The 24,512-nt window shown below is 38.4% G+C and overlaps 1 protein-coding gene across 1 annotated transcript in view; it reads left to right on the top strand.

The window, feature by feature from the left end:
* Window positions 1-1,365: 1,365 nt before the first annotated feature.
* The window catches only part of LOC132844254 (protocadherin-9), a 239,208-nt gene continuing 216,061 nt past the window's right edge, over window positions 1,366-24,512 (top strand). Inside the window, exons 1-2 of the mRNA XM_060867494.1 lie at window positions 1,366-1,854; window positions 2,380-5,528. Coding sequence (XP_060723477.1) covers window positions 2,502-5,528 — 3,027 coding nt within the window. The 5' untranslated portion in view covers window positions 1,366-1,854; window positions 2,380-2,501. The remainder of the gene's footprint in view (window positions 1,855-2,379; window positions 5,529-24,512) is intronic.

Genomic DNA, 24,512 nt, shown 5'->3' on the forward strand with positions numbered 1-24,512 from the left:
TAGGAATTGAACTCACAACCTTCCGATTGGTAGACCAACACCATAACCACTAGGCTACCACATCCCCTTAATGAAGTGCATGGCTTCTAATAAGGTAAAGGATGAACTTAAGTAACCATATCGAAATATAACTGTAGTCTAGTGACACAGCTATATTTAAAGCACATAGACAACTGAATCAGCTACACTGACAAACATTAAACATGGGCACAAACTCTTTTCTGATCAAATTGAGGTACTTGAGCAGATGTTAAACTGAAATGTAAGTAAAATACATTAGCATACAGTCACTGGCTGGGTTTGAGAAGAAGAGATTTGTGACCAGAATCTGTATGTCCATTAAAAAGCAAAGGCGCACAAAGTAAGATTTGTTTATTTAGAAAATGAATTCATTCATTCAATTCACGTCAATCAAGAATTTTTAACCCTTGTTCAACAATTTAATTAGAAAATCAATTCAAATCATTCAAATTTCAATCAATAGAAATAAAGACATGACAATTAAGATTTCTTCAGTTTAAATTAAAGATTGCAGTGGCACATTTCCCTGCATTATTATATAGCTTTCCACTAATAGCATCTCTAGCACATTGCTCTGCACATTTAAGTGTGTATTTCAGCTGATTCTGCTCATCATTACACGTTTAGTGAAGATAAAGCGCGCGCCTTAGAATAAACCTTGGCACGTGTTTGTATGGATACAGAGGAAGCAGTGAGACGCAGAGACAAGACATTTCCTCCTGTAGGGGACGCTGTTGACCGGTGAATCAACCTCACATCTACTATAGCAACAAGCCGTGCACACACACACACACACAAGCACGCACGCGCGCGCACAGACACACACACACACACACTACTCTGCATTTCATTTCACTGTGTTACAAAATAGGCTTTATGTTTATGTTTAATCCTGAGAGATATGAAAGCACGAGTAGGTTTGCATGTATTATTCATGCAGCAGATCAACAAATGACTTTTTTTTTTTATATGCGTATTATTTGCACAAGTCCAAATAATTTCAGTGGAAATGTTCTACGTGTATATTTATTGCAAAAAAATAAATAAATAAATAAATAAATAAATAAATAAATAAAAACCGAGACGGGTTTAATGAATGTATAATGAATGAAGCGCGAGCGCTGGAAGTTTTAGTGCTGCATCCTTGCAGCATCTATGTCTCCGTTTCATCCTTCTATCTGTAGTGACACCGATTCCAACCAATCATCCTGTAGTTCGGCTTCTGCGTGCGTCCGTGCGCCAATAGAGGGCGTCCCGAGGTGTGGCTTGGGTGTAAAAACACGCCTTCTCTAGAGCATAACTCTAAGTTTAGAGGCAGAAATTCCAGTCCTGTGCAGGAGGAAGGAGCCGCGTCTGTCTCACTGCACTCTCCGAAGCGCACAGCCGCGCGCGCTGCCGGGGACGCCACTGCCACTGGATTTGCCTTATTTCTTTTTTTTTTTTCCCCACAACATTACAAAATAATAATAAAGACAATAAGAAATCTGGGAGCTAATGCATTTATTTATATGCATCGTTGAACTTGACTCTTCCGTGCTGGGATAAAATATGGGATGTCTCTGCGCGTATGTGCAAAACAGGTGCTTCTAAAAGCCTCAGTTTTATGATGCATGGATTTTTTTTCTTAATTGTTTTATATTTTTTTCTGGGCGAACAGTTTCCGGACCTGCTGCTCATAACTAGTACTGGAGGGCTTTAATGTCGGAGCTCAAGCGAATCAAGAGGATTTTTTCACTCACTATGCACGACCTCAAGAGTCACTAACACACACACACACACACACACACACACACGCATACACACGCGCGCGCGCGCGCGCAAGCATATACCAGGGTAAGGCAATGCTTTAATTTTTTCAAGCGGCCGACTTTAATATCTAGGCTTAAACATTGCATGTTTTGCGATGCATTGATGTTTCATTGTTTTTTGTTTGTTTGTTTTGCTTATTTGTTTATTTGTTTTTAATCATGCGTGACGGAAGAATTAGCCCTCGCATGTTCACGGGCATTTAGTGCAAATTCTGCGAAAGGTCCTTGAAAGACGAAGCCAAGATGAATTGCATTACTCTGTGTCCTAGGCTGAACACCAAATATAACAGGATAACACAATGGATGTTGCTTTAATGATAGAGATATGCATGCAATTTGCTGATTAGGAGTAATTAATTCCCAGAGAGAGTCGTTTCCTGTGCTCTCTTTTTTTCTTTGCTTAGAAAGTCTGAACTGTTAAATGATTTAGTGAGTACATAACAGTGTACAGTACAAATATGTACTACAAAATAAATGCAGTAAATGAGTTGATATAGCTTCCTTTAATAGAGTTGATTGATCAAACCTGTATTGTAATGTTTATTTTTAGGCTCATGCTCCACTGCTCCTTATGGGAAAAGAAACATTTTCCCTGAACGCATGACTCTGACCACACTGCAATGAGGATAACTGTTTGAAATAAAGCAGAGGGAAGACGGTTGAAGTGCTGTCATGGATTTAAAGGATTTTTACTTATTGGCAACCTTTGTTGCTTGCCTGTGGCTGGATCCAGCCATCGCCCAAGAGCTAATTTACTCAATCCGTGAGGAGCTGCAAGAGAACGTACTTATTGGAAATATACCAAAGGATTTGAACATCTCCCATATGAACGCTGCCAGCAACAATCTGGTTTACCGTCTGGTCTCGAAAGCCGGGGACAACCCATTACTGAGAGTAATAAGCAACACAGGAGAGATTTTTACCACTTCGAACCGTATTGACCGCGAAAAACTCTGTCCTGGTCCATCGTTCGAGGATACAGAGTGCTCATTTGAAATTGAAGTGGTCATCCTGCCAAACGACTACTTCAGATTAATCAAAATCAAGATCATCGTGAAGGACACCAATGACAATGCTCCGATGTTTCCTTCCCCTGTGATTAACATTTCCATTCCTGAAAACACTCTCATCAACAGCCGCTTTGCCATTCCCTCTGCTACCGATCCCGACACGGGACCCAACAGCGTCCACAAATACGAACTTGTGAACGGACAGAGTACTTTTGGCTTGGATATTGTTGAGACACAGGAAGGAGAGAAGTGGCCACAGCTGATTGTCCAACAAAATCTGGACCGGGAGCAAAAAGACACCTATGTTATGAAAATCAAAGTGGAAGACGGTGGGAATCCACAGAAGTCCAGCACTGCTATTCTTCAGGTGACGGTAACTGATGTCAATGACAATCGTCCGGTTTTCAAAGAAAGTCAGATAGAGGTTCACATTCCTGAAAGCTCTCCAGTTGGGACTTCTGTTGTACAGCTGCAGGCTACGGATGCAGATGTTGGGTCCAATGCAGAAATCAAATATATGTTTGGTACCCAAGTATCTCCATCCACACGGAGACTCTTTGCGCTAAACGCTACGACTGGACTAATAACAGTGCAGAGGCCACTCGATAGGGAAGAGACTGCAATTCATAAGCTGTCAGTTTTAGCAAGTGATGGAAGCTCCAGTCCAGCAAGAGCAACTGTAACGATCAATGTGACTGATGTGAATGATAATGCTCCAAATATAGACCTGAGATACATTATCAGTCCAACTAACGGCACTGTAATGCTGTCTGAAAAAGACCCCATTAACACTAAAATAGCTCTTATCACCGTCTCAGATAAGGACACGGATGTCAACGGCAAGGTGATCTGCTTTATCGAAAAGGATGTGCCATTTCACCTCAAAGCAGTCTACGACAACCAATATTTATTGGAAACCTCAGCATTGTTGGATTATGAAGGGACCAAGGAGTACATCTTCAAAATTGTGGCTTCGGACTCTGGTAAGCCTAGCCTGAATCAGACCGCATTGGTCAAAGTAAAGCTAGAGGATGAGAATGACAATCCACCAATTTTTAGCCAGCCTGTAATCGAACTGTCAGTCATGGAAAATAACCAGCGTGACCTTTTCCTCACCACCATTAGTGCTACAGATGAAGACAGCGGGAGGAATGCAGAAATTGTCTACCAGCTTGGACCCAATGCCTCTTTCTTCGATTTGGACCGCAAAACTGGGGTGCTGACGGCCTCAAGGGTGTTTGACAGAGAAGATCAAGATAGGTTTCTCTTCACAGTCACAGCAAGAGATAATGGCACCCGGGCTTTGCAGAGCCAGGCGGCTGTGATAGTTACAATTTTAGACGAAAATGACAACAGCCCCAAGTTCACACACAATCACTTTCAGTTCTTTGTGTCTGAGAACCTGCCAAAGTACAGTACTGTAGGGGTGATTACAGTCACGGATGCAGATGCAGGTGAAAACGCAGAGGTGTCTCTCTCCATTCTCAATGATAACGAGAACTTTATCCTCGATCCCTTCTCCGGAGTTATCAAATCAAATGTTTCCTTCGACAGAGAGCAGCAAAGTTCTTATACCTTCGATGTAAGGGCTGTTGACGGTGGTCGTCCTCCGTGTTCATCGGTTGCCAAGGTGACCATCAATGTCATTGATGTCAATGACAACCCACCTATTGTCATCTACCCTCCATCAAACACTTCCTTCAAGCTGGTACCACTTTCTGCCATTCCGGGATCTGTAGTCGCTGAGGTTTTTGCTGTGGATGGAGATACAGGAATGAACGCTGAATTAAAATACACCATCATTAGTGGTAATGGCAGAGGACTTTTCAGGATTGATCCTGTTACTGGAAACATTACTTTAGAAGAGAAACCCATGATTGCAGATATTGGCCTCCATCGTCTGGTGGTCAACATTAGTGACCTTGGCTATCCAAAGTCTCTGCACACACTAGTTCTTGTTTTCCTTTATATCAATGACACAGTCGGGAATTCATCTTTTATCTACGACCTCATCCGGCGCACAATGGAGACGCCGTTGGATAGGAACATCGGTGAAAGTAGCGAAACCTATCAGAACGTCGACAATCTTAAAACCATCATTGCCATCGTCACAGGCGCAATGGTGGTCATCGTGGTGATCTTCATCACCGTTCTGGTCCGCTGCCGTCACGTTTCGCAGTTTAAAGCTGCTCAAAGGAAGAAACAAGGTGCTGAATGGATGTCACCCAATCAGGAAAACAAGCAGAACAAAAAGAAAAAGCGCAAGAAAAGGAAGTCACCCAAAAGCTCCCTGCTTAACTTCGTAAGCATTGAGGAGAACAAACCTGACGATCCAGCGCACGAACCCATCAACGGCACCATCAGCATCCCAGCTGAGCTCGAGGAGCCCGGGATTGGACGTTTTGACTGGAACACAACACCAACCACCACTTTCAAGCCCAATAGCCCTGATTTAGCCAGGCACTACAAGTCTGCCTCGCCCCAGTCGGCTTTCCACGTCAAGGCTGACACTCCGGTTTCGGTGAAAAAGCATCACGTCGTTCAGGAGCTGCCGCTGGACAACACTTTCGTCGGCGGATGTGACACTCTTTCCAAACGGTCATCCACTAGCTCTGATCACTTCAGTGCCTCGGAGTGCAGCTCCCAAGGAGGCTTCAAGACAAAAGGGGGGACCTTACACAACAGACAGGTAAAAGAACACTTTTACTGGTCTATAAGTAGTCCATATAGCCGCCCTATTCAGTTCTGAAGTGCCAGTCCTAGCCCAGTTGCTATAACTCACCTGATATGCATGCATCTTATACAAATAGAAAAAAAAAATCCAAAAGTCTCACCAATAGGTGTACATCTACTTTGTACCAAAAAGCAACATGTAAGCGATGTGTGTTTGATTAGATTCGGAGAAAGTGTTATTCTGGATTTTGTCAACTTTCCTCATGTGTTTTTTTTTTGTGTGTTTCTTTTTTTTTTTTTTTTTATTTGCTTAATTTTTTATATTAAACTTTATATATGTCCAATGAAAGTCAATGATAATTCGTTAGTTACTGTAAGTTGAAGGAAACATGGATATCTATGTGGTGCGTACAGTACATTACAGTGCTTTCCGAATTTGTAAAAGAAACATTTTTTTCTAGCCTGTCTACTCCGGTCATTTTACCACCAATACATATAGTGATACAAAACCCCCATAAAGTGATCCAGTGCTTTTTTAATCTTTAGTGCTGAATGAAACCATTTCTCTTCAAAAATCATCAAAAGATTAACCTGTTGGAGTAATGTTTTTCCTTTACCTTTTTTTTTTCTTCTTGTAACTGTTCCGCTCAGTAACTGCAGCTGTGTTCCTTCACTTACTTGAATCTGTTTTTTATTTGTACCGTTAGTACTCGCACTGAACTCAGACTTATTTACATTGCCCATCACAATGAAGCAAACCGCTAAACACACTCGTCATGGGAAAGCTTCATGAATATTCACATAAACTAACCTAAGCAATTAAGGTAGAACCGTATCCGGTCCAAAGTGGATTAGCTGTTAATAAGTCTCAAATAACATATCTAATCCCGTTTCTTTGAAGCCTCATTAGAACGAGATGCTTGTTATGTAGCACAAATAATCTCATGTTATGGAAGGAGATTGACAGGAAGCTTGGGTGGAGGGGAGGAACGGATGGAAAGATGAAGGAGGGACAAAGGGAGGAGGGATTTTTCTTTACCTTTAGGTGGCACTGTTGCTTCATAAGACTTGGCATGGCTTTGGGCCAACATGCTGTGTGTGTGTATGTGTGTGTTTGGGTGTGTGTGATGTCAAAGGAGATGGAAGAGGGGAGCAGAGCCCCCAACTCCCAATTCTCTCTCTCTCTCTCTCTCTCTCTCTCTCTCTCTCTCTAGGTCTCTTAGCTGAGTGTGTGTGTATTAGTGTATTCAACTCAGTATGCTGCTCATGGCTAACGAAGGTCTGAATGCATGGCAGATTGATAATGGCATTCACAGATGTAAGTGATAAGGCTTGACTGCTCAAAAGGACGCACACACACACACACACACACACACTTGGGTCAGTGGCTAGGGAATTGGCAGTAATTTCCTTAAGCGTGAAATATGCACAAAGGGATGCCATCTTATTTATTAGTTGGTGTCCAAAAACCGTATCGTGTATTAACAGAAAAATAGATAACACATTTTTATTATACAATAAATCAATCTCACGTTGAATGTATATGTAGACTGTGTGTGTCTGTGTATGTATTTCACTCACGTAATCCATAGCATTTTAGAGCCCCGGATAGACAACAATGTGCTGTGAAGCTCCCGCTGAAGCCAAGCATACTCCGTAGAAGTAAGTTTTTCCTAGAAACACACACTGATTCACACTCTTTACCTGCTATAGTGTGAGATAATATTGTACTGTAAGGTACATTTATATTGCTGCCGTAATGTTACCTGGTGTTTGTGTCTATTAAAATGTATTTTCTTACTAAATAGTTATTCATGTATTACAAAGCAATCAGTCCTGACACCAATTTCCAGCTTACTAAAAGGTGCTTTATAAGCGTACTTACATATACTGTATGATGGTTGTCGTTAAGGTTTATTTCCAGGAGCTCCTGCATAAACCGGGTATAAAAACTACCATTACAGTGAACGATCCGTAAGTGCAGCTTGGTTTGAATGCAGAATTGATTGTTCAAGCAGTTCAGCGCACCTGAGGGAGGACTTAATTATTGCTATAAATTCTATTTTTCTGTTTAAAATGTAAACACTTACAATTTGAGTCCAAAGTAAACCTGAAATCAAGTTTATTCTGACTTTATCTATCGTGTGTGAATCAATCACGGTCAACAATACGGTATAACATCGACAAATCTCTAGTCAAATCTACAATGCTAACTTAGCACTGTAGATTTAAAAATACAGACTCAAACTAAACAGTAGTAACAAAACTAAATAAATAAAACTTCACTACAGATGCTTAGGAAAACCGATCAGCGTTTTTATTTCTCTAATCTAGTGTGGAACTGTAGCATGGAGTTTCGTAGCATGGAGAAAGATCCCTCCTCTTACTAGCAAGCTAATTCCTAAGTGTAGCATGGGCAAACAATGTAAATTAGCATCATGGTTGAGAGAAATGCTAGTCAGATTCATATTGGAAGAATTGCTTTACATTATACGTCTTATTCGAAAAAAATGTACAATATTAGTCATTTCTTTTTCTTAGTAGGAGCAAGCGAAGTGTCTCTAAATTCTCATGCTGTGCCTGTGAGTTAAGACTTTTTAGATTAGCTGCCCATAATATAGACATTATCTAGGGAACAACACAAAAAGTCACTTCCCTAGGCTAATTCCTTCCAATGTAATTCACTGATGGTAGTGATAAGGGTCCATAACAACCACTGGCATTATTTAGGGAAGTAAAAAATGTTTACTTTATGTCTTTAGACATCATCATCATGGCTGTCTCTTTTAATCTATTTCTAGATTCAAATTTACGTTGATGCAATATCTTCTTTTAGCTTGTTAATGCATGTCTACTAAAATGTGATTCTTAGTCTGTTTGGCTAAATGACCCATGTGTCACTTGTTATTGTGATTTTTTTTAATATATATATATATATATATAATATATATATATATATATATATATATATATATATATATTTATTTATACACACAACAATTCTGAATGAAGAATGAATGCATGTCATTTACAGAATACTGATAACAGTTATCAGTTCTCAACAGCCACTCGCTAGAGTCGCGTTCCTGACTCTCAAGTCGTCTTCTAATGCCTTGGACAAGGTGTACAGAGAGATTATTTTATACCGTATGCAAGGTGTATTCTGTTCTAAGGTACCAACACCTGTGTATAGTTTAGTTTCCTACAGTGATACCAGAGATCCTGTACATTCATCTTGACAGACCAAGCTACTTTAGGAGAATTAGGAGAAAGTAATCGGGATATAAAGGATCGTGTTGAGTTTGGTAGTCGTTGCTTTTTCTTCACGTTGACTATCTAGATAAACGCTGACTTGTGAAGCCAATGAAAATAAAAACAAGAAGATGACAGAACTTTGGTCTGTGGTTGGTGAAAATGGATAGTGAGCTTATACATTCAGGTGGTTGTTCATGAAGCCAAACATTTCTGCAGTTCAGTATAAATTCAGTCATTACATTCTTGCTAGTTGTTGTTTAGAAAGCATTTACTGTACATTTGCATTTACGGCATTTGGCAGACGATCTTATCTAGAGCCATGTACAAATGTACTTTGAGGTCTCTATTGATGAATACAAACCTAAAACTCTGTTTTTTTCCACTAGTTGAAGTGTTTCAGTAAGAGGTAGGTCTTCACCCGTCGATTAAAGACAGTCGGTGACTCAGCTGTTCGGACATCTATGGAAAGTTCGTCCCACCACCTCGGTGCCAGAATAGAGAAAAGTTTTACCTCTTACCCTGAGAGATGGTGACTAGAGTCACTGAACTGCAGACTTATTTTTCTTTTTCATATATTATGAATTATGACGGTCTATTATAAAACCCTGTAGAAAGAAGTATAGAAATGTGGCAGCAAATACTACTATGGCTTAACTATTGGATATTTTGGGATAAATTAGGATTTTATCTTCTTGACATCTCTGTTTTAGAGCGCAATAAAATGTTTTTTTTTTTTTACATTTCTGTTGTTCATATCCGAACAAAAACACAATGTGGTGCTGCGTTATGGAAAGTTGATCAACGACAGGCCTAAAATTAAGTGGCGTTACCATTTCCACCCTGATGTGGAAATAGCACATCCTGAATCCTTTTATTTTTCTTATACCACAGCAATTGGCCTACATGTGTATTGTAAAATTTATTCAACAATGACATGTCATACATTTGATCCATTTATAATTATATTTAAATACATATTTAAGAGGGTGGCACGGTGGCTTAGTGGTTAGCACGTTTGCCTCACACCTCCAGTTTTGGGGGTTCGATTCCCGCCTCCGCCTTGTGTGTGTGGAGTTTGCATGTTCTCCCCATGCCTCGGGGGTTTCCTCCGGGTACTCCGGTTTCCTCCCCCGGTCCAAAGACATACATGGTAGGTTGATTGGCATCTCTGGAAAATTGTCCGTAGTGTGTGATTGCGTGAGTGAATGAGAGTGTGTGTGTGCCCTGTGATGGGTTGGCACTCCGTCCAGGGTGTATCCTGCCTTGATGCCCGATGACGCCTGAGATAGGCACAGGCTCCCCGTGACCCGAGGTAGTTCGGATAAGCGTTAGAAAATGAATGTGAGAGTGAGTGAGACAGAAACACTGCATAGTCTGACAATTGTGTATTGATAAGGAGGTTGTTGTCCTTAAAGATCACATGGAGTTGGCAAAGCGGAACAGAACTGGAGCTGGTACATCTCTAGATGCCTCAGGATCCTCAATGTCCTAATTTGGGTTAAAATTTTACAGTCTATCAAGGTATCAGTAATAGGTAGTAGCAGGTATAGTAAGTTAATACTATAGTTAGCACATTAATATTAAACTGATTTGTTTCAGGGTTGAAAATACAGTATTGTGGGTCGCTGTTTTAAAAAATGAATCAACACTGTCTGATGAATCAGAATCGAGAATGTGTTGTGGTTGGTGTAGTTGTGGCTGTGTAACATTACAGACTCATTCATATTCAAATATATTCAAAGCAAAATATTTAAAGGAGTTAAAAATTGGATCGTCTGATTGTTTATGTGGTAAGTGTGACCTTCTTTGCTCAATTCATGGCCTTAACACACACTGCATGCCTTTACATATGAGTCAGTGTTGATGTAGCACGTGCACGCACACATACACACACACACACACACACACACACACACACACACGGCTGTCGGAGTGGGAGATGAAGCTGCACTCAATGTGAATGACTCTGTTCACTCAGTTCAGCAGGTCAGAGCATACACTCTTCTCTCTCAATCCCCCTCTCTCTCGCTCTCACTCCTCATTTCCTGTCTCCACTGCTCACTCCATCACCCCATTCTTCCTTCTACATCAGCCTGCGCTCTCTCCATCTTCCTCCATCTCGTGTTCTCTTTCTTCTTTCTCACATTTCTCTCTTCTCTGATGTATCATCTGTTTCACTCCCCTTTTTCCTCGACTTCCTCACATCCGCTTTCTTTCCTCCTTCCTTGATCTTTTCAATTTCTCCTTAATATTTTTTGTTTTTTTTTCTGTCTATCATTCCACATACTCCTTTTTCTTTCTATCCTTTCATGCTTTCCCCCTCTTCTTTATCTTCTCAGTTCTTTCTTCCCACCACTGTCCCTGTTCTTCATTTCTTTTTTAACCCTTCCCCTTTAAAAGGTATTCTTCTGTCTTACCTTCTTCTTCTTCCTGGTTTCCCTTTTACTCTTTTACTCTTTTTTCCCCAATTCCTTATTTTTTCATTTTTTTCAAGTCTTCTCCAATATTTTTCTCTTAGTATTTTTTTTTCTTGTGTGTGTGTGTGTGTGTATGTGTGTGTGTGTGTGTGTGTGTGTGTGTGTGTGTGTTTGTGTGTGTCAGCCTGAGGCTCATCACTACATTGTCATGTACTCCATACACACCAATTAACACTGCTGTTTTTTACACACACACACACATTTCTGCACTGCAGAGCTGCTGAACACACACTCTGCTGCCCCAGTTTCATACCGGAAAAACAAAAAACTTGGCCTCAAAGAATTATGATGAATCATTTTCTGCCCATTTCCCAGTGATAGCCTGATTTTTCTGACATTTTTTACTAAGATATTAACAACAATGAAATTCACCTACAAATACTCCTACACACACACACACACACAACTGTATACTGTACTTTTGGGGACAGAATGTGATTTTCAAGGACCTTTTGCATATTCTTTTTCTGACAAACACACACATACACACACACTCAAATCTGTGTACTTGTAATTGTGACTGAATAGTGCAGAGGCTTAAAATAATCTTTTGCTTACACTCTTGTGTGCTGTACTTGTAAGGACACACAGATACACACACACACATCTGAGTATTATAACTGTAGCGACAAGGATAGACACATGTATACTGTATTTGTGGGGACTAAACACGACAGTGACTTGTGAGGACCTGGCATTTCTTTTATGAATCCATGAATAAATTTATCTATTTCATAAAACTTAGTTAATAACTGACAAAATAATTATAGTTTCTCATACATTTCATTCTCATACATTACTCTTAAAATTATTTATTGTCCACTTCATTACTGTTCACAGAGTCTTCAGTCCTGATGTTTTTTTTTTGTTTTTTTTTTGCCCACTAGATATTTAGTCTCCTTATTGTCTTCATTTACCCTGATGTCTTTGGTCCCCACAACATATTTAATGGAAGCAATAGTTTTGATCTTCAGTCCCCACAAATTCTTTGTCATTATTTTCAAAATAAATAAATAAATAAAATTTAGCTCTTGTCTCTACATAGTCTATGATATGTTCAGCCCACTCACTGTCTTTAGTTTCTCCATAATTTTTAGTTCCCACAACATATGCCTCTAGTTAGAAATGTCATTGTTATTTGATCTTTGGTCCTCACATATTTGACTTTGTTGGTTTTATGGTCCTTAATTCTTTACCAAATCTTTAATCCTTAAATGATCATTGCTGGTCGCAATGTCCTAACAATGTCCTCCTGGTTTATAGTCCTGTTGAGTAACTGCTTTGAGGAACAAATATGCTGACTAAAAACAGAATGTGTTTACATAAAACTTTAGCTCTTTATCTTCTGTTCAAGTGTGATTCACACTTATCAAATAGTAAAGTATTGTACAGTGCAGCGTTATGTGCCTAATAAGCCAACGGGTCGAGCTCTCGTCAAAACCCACACACATACTCATGGCAATTTTTAATGGATGCCCAGAACGGCGACACATTAAGTAGGCACTCAGGAAGTGTATGAAACATTTAGGTTATTGATTAAACTGAACACGCGTAGAGCCGTGGGCTCCTCAACAGTCTCGATTAATAAACCGAAGACAGGAAATTGAATTTGGAAGCGACTCCTCATCGCTGACTGCAAACAGACATTACACACTCGCTTATAAAGCCGCTCCGAGGGCTTAGGTTTCATTTCAGAGGTTATTTTTACAACACACTTCAAGACTGCTGTGTCTTTTTTTTTCTTCCTTCTTCGTCGTCTTCACTCTGAGTGTGTAAGTGTTCGCTTTAGAGCACGATTTATCACCTCAGGCTTTTCATTTCATGAGTGCCTTTCACCTCAGGACTTACTGTACTTATAACACGCTTCCCTATTGCACTGTAAAGGACTAATCAGATCTACAGTTAGAATGCGCTGAACTGGAGAAAGCTCTTACTGCCCTTTACGAGTTTAGGCTGACCATGTCATGATCTCATTAGGTAGATGCGAAGAGTGTGAGGAGATTCATTGACACAGAATGCTTTTACTGAGCAGATCGTTGTGTCTATTGTTCTTTTTGTAGTGATCGGTACTTAAGGTTGAATACTAGGGTCTCAGTCTGTCTTTAGATTTTATGACCATTTAAGTGTAACTTTTGTCGTGTCTTTATGTAAATATCAACAGTGCAGGTTTGAAATATTGGCAAACAATTCTAATACAAATGTTTGGTTTAGATCTTCTCAGTGATAAAACTCGACCAACGGATAAACGAACCAGCATCAATATACAAATACAATAGAAGAAGAATCCTTTATTTTGTCACATATACATTACAGCACAGTGAAATGCTTTCTTCACATATCCCAACTTTGGATTTTAGGGTCAGGGTCAAGGGTCAGGGTCTTGCTCAAGGGTCCAACAGTGGCAGCTTGGTAGTGCTGGGGCTTGAACCCAAATCCTCCAATCAACAACCCAGAGCCTTAAACACTTGAGCCACCACTACCACCAATAACAAACTATTAGAGAATCAAATAAGCATCTGTTTTTTTTTTTTTGCGTTAGAACACAGGACATGTTTAATAACTGGGGAAGGGGCATTGATACATGTGCTACAAGACTAAAAACAGCAAGTTGCATCAGTTTTTTTTTTCAATGCAAGTCAAAAAAATTCAATCATTCTTATCATGATGGTAATAAAGTCACAGAGGAGGAGTATCTATAATATAGGAAATTACCCCATAACAACATTCTATTCTGAAATATCTATACTATATCTAAAAGTGTGTCTCATGCACAACATTTAGATCAGGAGTTACAAACAGGACCGAGGTACAGATACTAAGATTTGTCTTAATAAACACTTATTCTTAAAAATCTTAACCGAAGTTGTTGGCGATATTCGTGCAAAGTTAATGAGACGCGTCTATGGTCACAAATGAGGAAAGTAGGCAAAGGTCAAATTCAGTACTTATAACAGGAAACTAGGGACATATTAATTAGAGACGTATTAGTGTCATTATTAAAACACATTGCTTGTTGTTCTGTATTCTGTGGAAAAGAGACAAAATGATAATGAACCATTTATACACTCCAGACTAGGAGTGTATAAATGTCAAAATAAATCTATTTTGTTCTTAGATACCAAATGAGTTTTTTATATCCTAATATTAAACTCAGAAGTTTAAATATAAAGAATATTACCATTTAAGTCCATCTGTCATGTAGCTGCAGTTTTACCATAGTAACAAGAATTTAGTGTTTTATTTGCACGTAACAATTAGTTAAAATTAAGTCGTTTATTTTTGTGCTAACGCTAATTGATGATTTACTCAGCAAAACACAATGCAAAGTTGTTTAGTGAAGAAAGCGAGCGAGCACAAGGAAATAAATACGTCACATTAGAAATGCTCTGAAATTTCATGGAAAATGGTATTTTGTTTGTTGACATAAATAGAAAATAACTGAAAATTGTGCCTGAGGAAAAAAAAAAGGATCAAATAGACCAACAATGAAATGTCGCATTAGCATTTTGCATCTCGTATTAACGACAGTGAAAATAAGAACATGATTAAAACAGCGCTGGTTTCCTTTCCTCTACAGAAAAAGAATGAACGAAATAAAGGTTTTCTTTGCGTGAACGTGTCCAGGCCCATTTTCAGCAAAAAGCAGTTTTACCGGAAGCTAGAACATGAATAAATTAACGCTTAAGCAGGACTTGTTAACGGCTTAAACATATGCTGTGTCGTTATTTAACAAATAAATGTTCCGTACTTAGCGCATTGCTGTTGTAAAAGAGGAAAGAACACTAAAGTCAAGTATAGGCTGGTAGTGAACTCTACTGTAGATATAACTCTTCTTCTTCGTTTCTTCACACCAAGTCTCCGATTATCTTGATGTCATTACAGTAATAATAATAATAATAATAATAATAATAATAATAATAATAATAATATGTTTAATTTATATAGCGCCTTTCCCAAGCTCAAGGACGCTTTACAAGGTACAGTATTTCAAGACAGTTGAAATATAGTGTAACATACATATACATATTCGTCGGACATTTGCCCAGGACGAAGGATCACATGCAGCTGCATGAGATAATAACAGCCACCACTGGACAACAGCCACAGTAGAAACTCTTATTATTTACTGCATTTGGCAGGTGCCTTTATTCAGAGCAACTTACCTCAGTTTATCTCAGTTACACAGCTCAGGAGCCCAGGAGTGTCAATTGGTGGTCCAGGGGTTCAAACTCACAACCTTCTAATCAGTAGTCCAACACCTTAACCACTGAATTACCACATATAACACTCCATACTTCCTCCTTTTGCACTGCTCGGTTCATCTCACCAACTCTCAGTGTACAAGGAAGGTACGCCTCAAGATTCCTGGGTGGTGGAATGGACTTAACCTAGATGTCTGAACAACTTAGTCACCGGCTATGTTCAAATCATGTCTAAAGACCTAACGATTTCTTACTTAAAATAACACTTTTTCTTTGCTTTGCTTGCTATATTTCCTCCTTGCAGAGTTTTTAGACTGATGGTATTCTTAGTCTGTGACCTAGTGAGCCAGTATCCATGTATTTGCTCAGTGAGACTTCAAAGCACTTATCTAAGTCGCTCTGGATAAGGACATCTGCCAAATGCCATAAATGTGAATGCAAATCTGACATTAATATTAATTTTGCGCTTTAAGTTTTTTTTTTTTTTTACTTTTTTTAATGGACATTTCTATTGAAATTGTGTTTGTGATATCTGGCAAATGAAGAATTATTGTACAGAACAATGTGCATGCGTTTATCAATAGTTAAATGAAATCAAAAGAATGTTTAAACTTAATACATGTTTATCTAAATGCTTTTTAATAAAAGACAGGTGACTATTTTTGGTCTACGTTCAGCCAAAGTCGGATATTAGAGTCCAGTATCTATTTTCTCAGCGCTAATGCGGTCATTGACATATTGCATAGTGTAGTTCATTGTAGGGAATAGGAAGCAAGGTGGCATTTGGACCACAGCACAGAAAACTAAGGCGATGGCAATACTCATGCAAAGGATCTTACACACACACACACTTTCATTTTGCTCTTGTTTAATAAATGATTGTTCATGTTCATTAGCGAAACTGAACCGAGCTCATAAAGCTGCATGTTGGAAAAAAAATATATATTTAGGATTGTTTTATAATGAGTTCGCTCTCACAGACGAAGGAAAGAGAAACAAAAACAAGTTGTAAGTCACATGATTTTGTGTGTTCAGCTCACTGAAGCGCCTTATGTAAAGTGGAAAACAAAACTGCACCATATGTGCAGCAGATAAAGGCTACTGTCAGGGGCAATGAGGAAACGGCTCCATGGGAATTCAGCAGCTATGTGTGTATGTGTGTGTGTGTGTGTGTGTGTGTGTGTGTGTGCACGCGCATGCTTAGAGAGTTAAAATTTTCTCCAAATATAGTTATATATAGTAAAAAAAAAAAAAAACACTTGACAGAGAGAACTGGAGTCTGTAAAAATAACCTCCCTGAAATGAAACCTAAGCCCTTGAAGCGGCTTTATAAACGAGTGTGTAATTTCTGTTTGCACTCAGCAATGAGCATCACTTCCAAATTCAATTTGTTCCCTTTGCTTCATTACTCGAGTGTATTGAGGATGCTGCTGCTGACACAATTTTATGCATTTATTTGAAAAAAAAAAACAATAAATAAATAAATAAAAAAAATAGTCTCTTATTCAAGAGAAAAAAAAAACGTATTATAACAATGCAGTAAAAGTTCACCAGCAGTCGAAAGTTTTGGAGCACTCGATATTTAAGACTTTATGTCCTCATCGAAATTCAATCCGAGGTTTAGCTACAAATCAAATCCAAAAAGGTTTATTATGAAATGTTTAGTGAACTGAGAAATGTTATAGATAACTTTATATGTTTATACTGGAATAATTTATTAGCTATGATCTAATCAGAAAAGATTGAAATGTTTATCACACTAAATTAGGGACTTTTGTTTGTTTTACACTCAGCACTAGCGCTAAGAGACTTTTATCTACAGGCTTAGCAGCTTTTCCCTCAGATTGTGGCCGCCTTTAATAAGAAACAGTTTTAAAAAAGATTAAGATGTAATAAAACATAAGAAACTTTTAACTTAAGAGTGTTTATATCTGAGATACCAAACAATTAGTTGATATTTTCATGTGAAACTTTTTTGTAGCTTTGTTGAATATCTACAGTCATAGTAGTGTTAGTGTTACTATATCAACAAGAATGAAAGTGAGTGTGTGTTAGCATGTAGCTAACATGTTGCTAATGCTTTGTGGCTAATTTTACATGGTGTTGGAATCCTGCAATTGTTACTATAGCAACAAGAATGAAAGTGAGTGTGTGTTAGCATGTAGCTAACATGTTGCTAATGCTTTGTGGCTAATTTTACATGGTGTTGGAATCCTGCAATTGTTACTATAGCAACAAGAATGAAAGTGAGTGTGTGTTAGCATGTAGCTAACATGTTGCTAATGCTTTGTGGCTAATTTTAGATGGTGTTGGAATCCTGAAATTGTTTCTTCGGATCTGAAGCAATCAAGGACAAATGGTCAAACAAATGGAAAATAAAATCACCAAAATTACTTTTTTTTTGTTTTTGACTCAGCTAAACATTTTGATACCGGCTAAAAATGTTTAATACATAATTTAATAGTTATCCAACAACAAAATGTCTCTTGAGAGCTAATTATAATGCTTCTGAAAATGAAAAACATTGTTTTGCTTACTCTAAGGTTTGTGTTAGAAACTTTACCATGTAAATTTGTACTCTTTCAAATACACCACATGAAATATAAAGAATATAGCAACGGAACATAAGCAAAGATGCCATGCTAGCTGGAACATCAAAATTGACAGTAGAATTAGCGTTAAATTATAAAATAAATATAAGATAAATAAATTACCTTCTTTTTTGTTGTGGACTTGATTTTGTACACTAATGGACCATGTTGTTCAGATACTCGTCTACCACAAATGCACACATACTTACAGCTCAAATTTTCAAAACTTTTGAATTTTTTTCCAATTTTTTTCGGTTTTTATTTTGTCCAGGAATTTTCCTTTCAGTGCCCCACTAGTAAAAGTATATAGATTGTATTACAGTATAATTTTACTCTGTATAAACCCTCAGCATTACAGTAATGCATAATGTTCTTGTTCTTGTGTGTAACTTCATTTCCCTCATAAATGTTCTAACCTTATAAAAAACCTTTTAGCTAATCCCCTCAGGTTTATATTGCATTTACTTTTTTTATATGTGTAATGATTTTTTGCTAAAATCTGAATAAGAGGTTACGTTTCATGTAGCTTTAGGGATATTTTATTACATTATTACAGGAGAAGATGTAACAATTCACTGAAATGCAATAACACACACATACACGCACACACACACACACCGTTTGCACAAGAGAACAATTTCCTTTTCCATTTTTGCCATTTCAAAGACAGAAGGTGTGGGGAAAAATAAAAAGCACAAAAACATGCTTTTATTCTTCATAGTGATTAAAATTAGTTTTACCTTTAGGGAGATTTCATTACGGTATCATCTGTGTCTGTGTGTAAAACCTCACGAGTACAGTAGAGTGTGTGTGTGTGCAACTGAGTGTGATCATCTCCCATTTGATTTTCCGCTCTAATGAATTTGCCAGCTTAATGCATGCAGTGATGCAGTGTGTGTGTGTGTGTGTGTGTGTGTGTGTGTGTGTGTTTGATGTGGTGTAAGTGTACACTCGTGCCTTAGGGAGTCGTTCTTTTCTTTCCAGGTTCATTTGGCACATTAATAAGAGATTAGTACGGACAGACTGTGCGGGATCACGGCCCCGGGTTTGAGCAGATTAATGGGGTGTGACATTATTGCACCTGGGGGGAAAAGTGTGTTACTGGGCACGAGAGACATGAGAGCGAGTCAGAGAGAAGCAGAGATATCGAAAGACAGAGAGAGAGAGAGAGACTCGGGAAAACTGGTGTCAGAGCTGTAGGATTACTTTACATCAACATCCTGTCTGTCCATTTTACCTGGAGGAGAAGTATGAAGTGTAACTGGGTAACTATGGATAACACACTCGATTTAAATGGACATAGGGGTAGGTAGTTGCCAAGGTAGGCAGCAATTTAGGGCTTTTTTGTATAGCAGCAACCCTGACTGTCTTTCTAGCTGAAAGGTTTAACCTAATGTGCTTGTTCTTATATGGTGTCATTTTATTTTACAGTAACCACTAATTCACAGGAACCGGTACGATAAACTCTTCACGTAAACAGATTAAAAAAGAAATGTAGCTTCTTTGGAAGGAGTCTCCAGTTCCAGCGCTTCAGTTATATAGCTGTAACTTCAAGTTTTCCAGTACATGTGAGGAACGTTATTGTGACATGGATCACGTAGATACAGAAAAAGTTTATTGTAACGAACCCATGTTGTTTTACTGGGAGTCTCTAATTGCTTGTCAATCAAGTACTGGTTATAATATTAAGCCACACCCAAAGAGATCTCAACTTTGTTTATAAGGTGAGTTAAACCTGGTCTTTAAACAGAATAATGTTTTACATCACTTCATTTTTATTCCTACAAACCTTGCTGGATGGTTTAATCAATTCAATTCGGTTTTATTTGTATAGCACTTTTAACAGTGGACATTTTCTCAAAGCAGCTTCACAGAACAAAAAGTTTATTATACAAAGATTAAAATTATACAAAAGTTCTAGATTAATATTAGACTTGTATTTGCATTTGTTTGTATTTATCCCCAATGAACAAGACTGAGGTGACTGTAATGAGATGGAAGAGGAAGAAACCTCGAGAGGAACCAGACTCAAAAGTGAACCTCATCCTCATTTGGCTAACACTGGAGTGATTATAAACTGTTATAAACACTGCATAAGGGGGCACGGTGGCTTAGTGGTTAACACGTTCGCCTCACACCTCCAGGGTTGGGGGTTCGATGCCCACCTCCGCCTTGTGTGTGTGGAGTTTGCATGTTCTCCCCGTGCCTCGGGGGTTTCCTCCGGGTACTCCGGTTTCCTCCCCCGGTCCAAAGACATGCATGGTAGGTTGATTGGCATCTCTGGAAAAAAATGCCAATGTCTGTAGTATGTGATTGTGTGAGTGAATGAGAGTGTGTGTGTGCCCTGCGATGGGTTGGCACTTCGTCCAGGGTGTATCCTGCCTTGATGCCCGATGACGCCTGAGATAGGCACAGGCTCTCCGTGACCCGAGGTAGTTCGGATAAGCTGTAGAAAATGAGTGAGAGTGAGAGAGAGAGAAACACTGCATAGTCTGACAATTGTGTATTGGTAAGGAGGTTGTTGTCCTCAAAGACCACATGGAGTTGGCAAAGCGGAACAGAACTGGAGCTGGTACATCTCTAGATGCCTCAGGAATCTCAATGTCCTTATTTGGGTTAAAATTTTACAGACTAAGCTAAAGATTCATTACACACTAAAAAGTACTAAAGCAGAAGTTTGAATAGTTAGATAAAGTTTTCATAAATAAAATCAATGACTCATTACTTTAGAAATATTTAACATTTTAACACCATGCGAATGAATACAAATGGACACGCAGAGAGCAAACGGACTGCAAAAACCACCTACGATTCATGACTAGATGCCAAAATCACAACACTGTACGATCGAGTCGAGGTTATACGGCTAAGGAAGCGCAGTACATTGCTAGCTCAGCGGTTCCGCTTCTGTACAGGAGGGTTCTGAGTTTGAAGGGTACATGAGCAAAACCTTTGAACCTTCCCTGCTCTAGTTGGTGCTCGGTTTGGATTCTGCCAAGGCGGTTTTTCATAAAACACTCCAGTAAATAAAAACATTTAAAAATATTTAATGAAATGCTTAGCAACAAATGATATATTAGCGAGTGAAGGAGATAACCTTTACAACTGAAGGAACGATCAGTCATATAGGGTACAAATTTTTTTTTTGGTTCCTGCTGGGGAAGGCAAAAGCTAAACTTTGATTCCTGATAAGTCGGACGAGTCGAGGGCTCAAATTCTCTTTCTTCTCTCTGAGCAAAACTGTGAGAGATTTGGAAGGAAAATCCAGAGTTTGGGGTTCTGCTGCTGGGCTTTTTGATTGTGTATTGATGTGAGAGGGGGCGTGATCGGTTTTACCGTAGTGTTGCCTTGGGGCTCTGAGTTGAAGCCCGCTACAACATAGAGATGGCGCCCTGCTTTGTAGCTGACTCAAGGTTTCGTCTTTTATTTATTTCCAGTGAAGTGTGTGTGTGTGTGTGTGTGGCTGGATTTCAAGTTCTACCTGAGCACAAACACACCCACACAGTCTCTCTCTCTCTCTCTCTCTCTCTCTCTCTCTCTCTCTCACACACACACACACACACACACACACACACACACTTCATCTTACACTGCTGTATGAAGCTCTAAGTAAGGGTGAAATTAGGACTTTTTTCTGCAGCATTTGGAAAAAAAAATAATACCAAGAATTTTAAAGTCAGTTACTTTCAGAATCTTTTTTATGCACAAAATCTGTTTATATACTTTCATCTTGCAGTCATTTCCACTTTGAAAGAACAGGAAAATATGGGAATGCAGAGTATTTCGGTATAAAACACAAATATCTATATCACAGCCGGTGTTTTTTTTAAACTCAGCTCGATTTGATTTAAACTTATTGTACAGCATGTAGATATTTAAATAAGAGACAGATATAGGCAAAGACATAGGAAAAGGTTAAATGCAGAAACATGTCCGTATTATATCACATTCTGTATAAAAACACTTCAGAGTTTTATAGGTACAAACCGTTTTAGGTTGAAAGTACAGTTTACACGCCATACATGTAAGAACAAGCTTCACTTACTTATCCGTATGCTTCTGATAGAGGATCGTGCCACATATTAGCATATTAGCAATATTCTCACATAAGGCTAAAAAATATATTAATAATAATACTTATAATTAGTATGCTTGTTCATTTTATATCATCAGTTGTTTTCATATTACTTATAGCAGCAAATGTAATACAGCCTAAAAAAAGCAAGAATCGAGTCCGTAGTTAAGATAAAGATCTAATGATCGGAAGGCTGTACTGTAATTTCAAACTCTGGTACATTCAACATGTCAATGTTAGGTCTTTAACTCTTTTAACCAGCACAGTGGAGTTAAGTGCTGCTGGCGGAATGGAAATCGACTCATCAGACGTTTTCAATCAGTATAAACAAATGATTTTCTGGCTGTGAGTCTGATATAAAATGAGTCAGGAGTCTGTTGGCTTTCAGTGTGAGACGTGTGTTTTTCCCTCTGTATTTAACCTTATGCAGAATTTTAGTGGTGATTGTGAACAAGAACTTGGGACATCTCAGAGAGCAGAAATGGGTTTGATATCACCATATACTTTAAAGATAGAAACATTTGTGGAAACTGACTCCATTGGGGAAAAAAAAAACATAAATACATGAAGGCCTGTAACTCTCATCTAGTCAGTTAAATTTTAAGAGACGTTAAATAAAAAGTGTCTCTTAAATTAATATATATACGGTATAAATCATTGCTTTTGTAACCCCAATTCTGATCATCCATCATGAAATCATGCATCATCTTCCTGTTTATTGCTCACACTAATCGTGATTGTATAGAAACTACAATCGACCAGAAACAAATGAAATGTGGTTTAATTACAGGCTTTCATAACATATATTATTCTGTATACAGCAGTAAACCAACTGGGGATCTATTGGCAAATCATCCTTTGCCCATTAATACCCTCTAGACCCTTTATGTGTTCTGGCACAAGAGTCTTCTTTATTAACACATTTATCTTTTCATTACCGAGCATGAATTTCCACTTTAGTCATGAGCTTTTTGTGAAAATGGAAGGATGGTCGATTTACAGCGGCTTTTAAACCACAATTTATGCGGACTGCTTAGCAGGTGGTCTCCAGCACAGTCCCAAGGTGTTTTGGATGTTATTAGGACATTATTTTCAACGCTGTACAATGTCTAGGGTGCTGTGTGCTATTCAGCCTTGATGACCATTTCTAGCGATTCTATAAAAAAGTCTTATTTTATTCATCATTTCACATTTATCAATTTATGTACAAGTGAAATGGCTTTAGTGAGAAATTGTCAGGAGACAATTATAAAAAGTGCAAACTGTGAAAAGTAAAACCTTAAAATAAAAAAGTATAAACACAAGGCAACTGAGGCTGCGCACGCACGCACGCGCACACACACACACACACACACACACACACCAAACACAACAAGGAAAACAGAAGCTTGATAAAGAAACAAACAGAAACCAACAACTTTAATAGTGACGCTAATGAGGAGTAACACGTAACAGGTGGGAGTGATCTGTGACATGACGCGGTCATGTGACTTCCTGGGGTTGGTGCGTGATGTAGTTCAGTACCAAATTCAGCATAACCATGACAGATATCTATCTATGTAGAAAAAGAAAAAACAACATACGCTGCTTTGCTGTGGCAGCTGCTGGATAACATATCATGACACATGGATGGCAATTTCTGAATTTCTGACGACCATGTTTTTTGCTTACAAGAGGCAAATTCAGACGAACGGCCCGCTCCCGTGGGGTTTGAAAATCAAATGTTTCTCGCAGCACTGGATGAGTTAATGAGTCATGGTGCAACATGAGATTTCTCAGTATAATGGAATCAGTTAATGCTAAGTGGAATTACTTTATTTTTTGTTTAGTCTTTTCTTTAGTAAGTTCCCACAACATCTGAGGTAAATGTTGATATTTGTCTCAGTTTCACTGCCAGTGTTTTGTTTTTTTTTTATTATTATTATTATTATTATTATTATTATTATTATTATTATTTGAAGGTAACATGCTAGCTCGCTGGATCACCTCAGGCGTCATCATTCTTATAGTCCACAAGAGTTTCATCTGAACAGCAATGACATTATGTGTAATCTGAATACAGCAGCATGTGATTTATACCTGCCTACAGTACAAGGATATGGAGAAGCTAGCACAAAGCTAATACTACTATTGAACACAGAAAAAAAATAGTCTTATACTCATCTATAAACAAATTAAGTGTTTTGTTTTGTTATTTGTACACGAGTATGCATATGTCTCGGTGTTACTTTGTTTCTTCCGTCTATATTCGGATGGCAGGCAATTTGTCGTAGTAGCTGAAAAAGAAAAAAAAAAAAACTCAGCTCGATCCATCTTAAAGTCATTCTACCAGGGGAAGTGATTGATAAGCGACCTCAAAAAGGCTGTATTAGAACACGTAGCTAAATAAGCTTTTCCCCC

Source organism: Tachysurus vachellii, chromosome 4 (genome assembly GCF_030014155.1).
Source record: "Tachysurus vachellii isolate PV-2020 chromosome 4, HZAU_Pvac_v1, whole genome shotgun sequence".
Taxonomy (NCBI): Eukaryota; Metazoa; Chordata; class Actinopteri; order Siluriformes; family Bagridae; genus Tachysurus; species Tachysurus vachellii.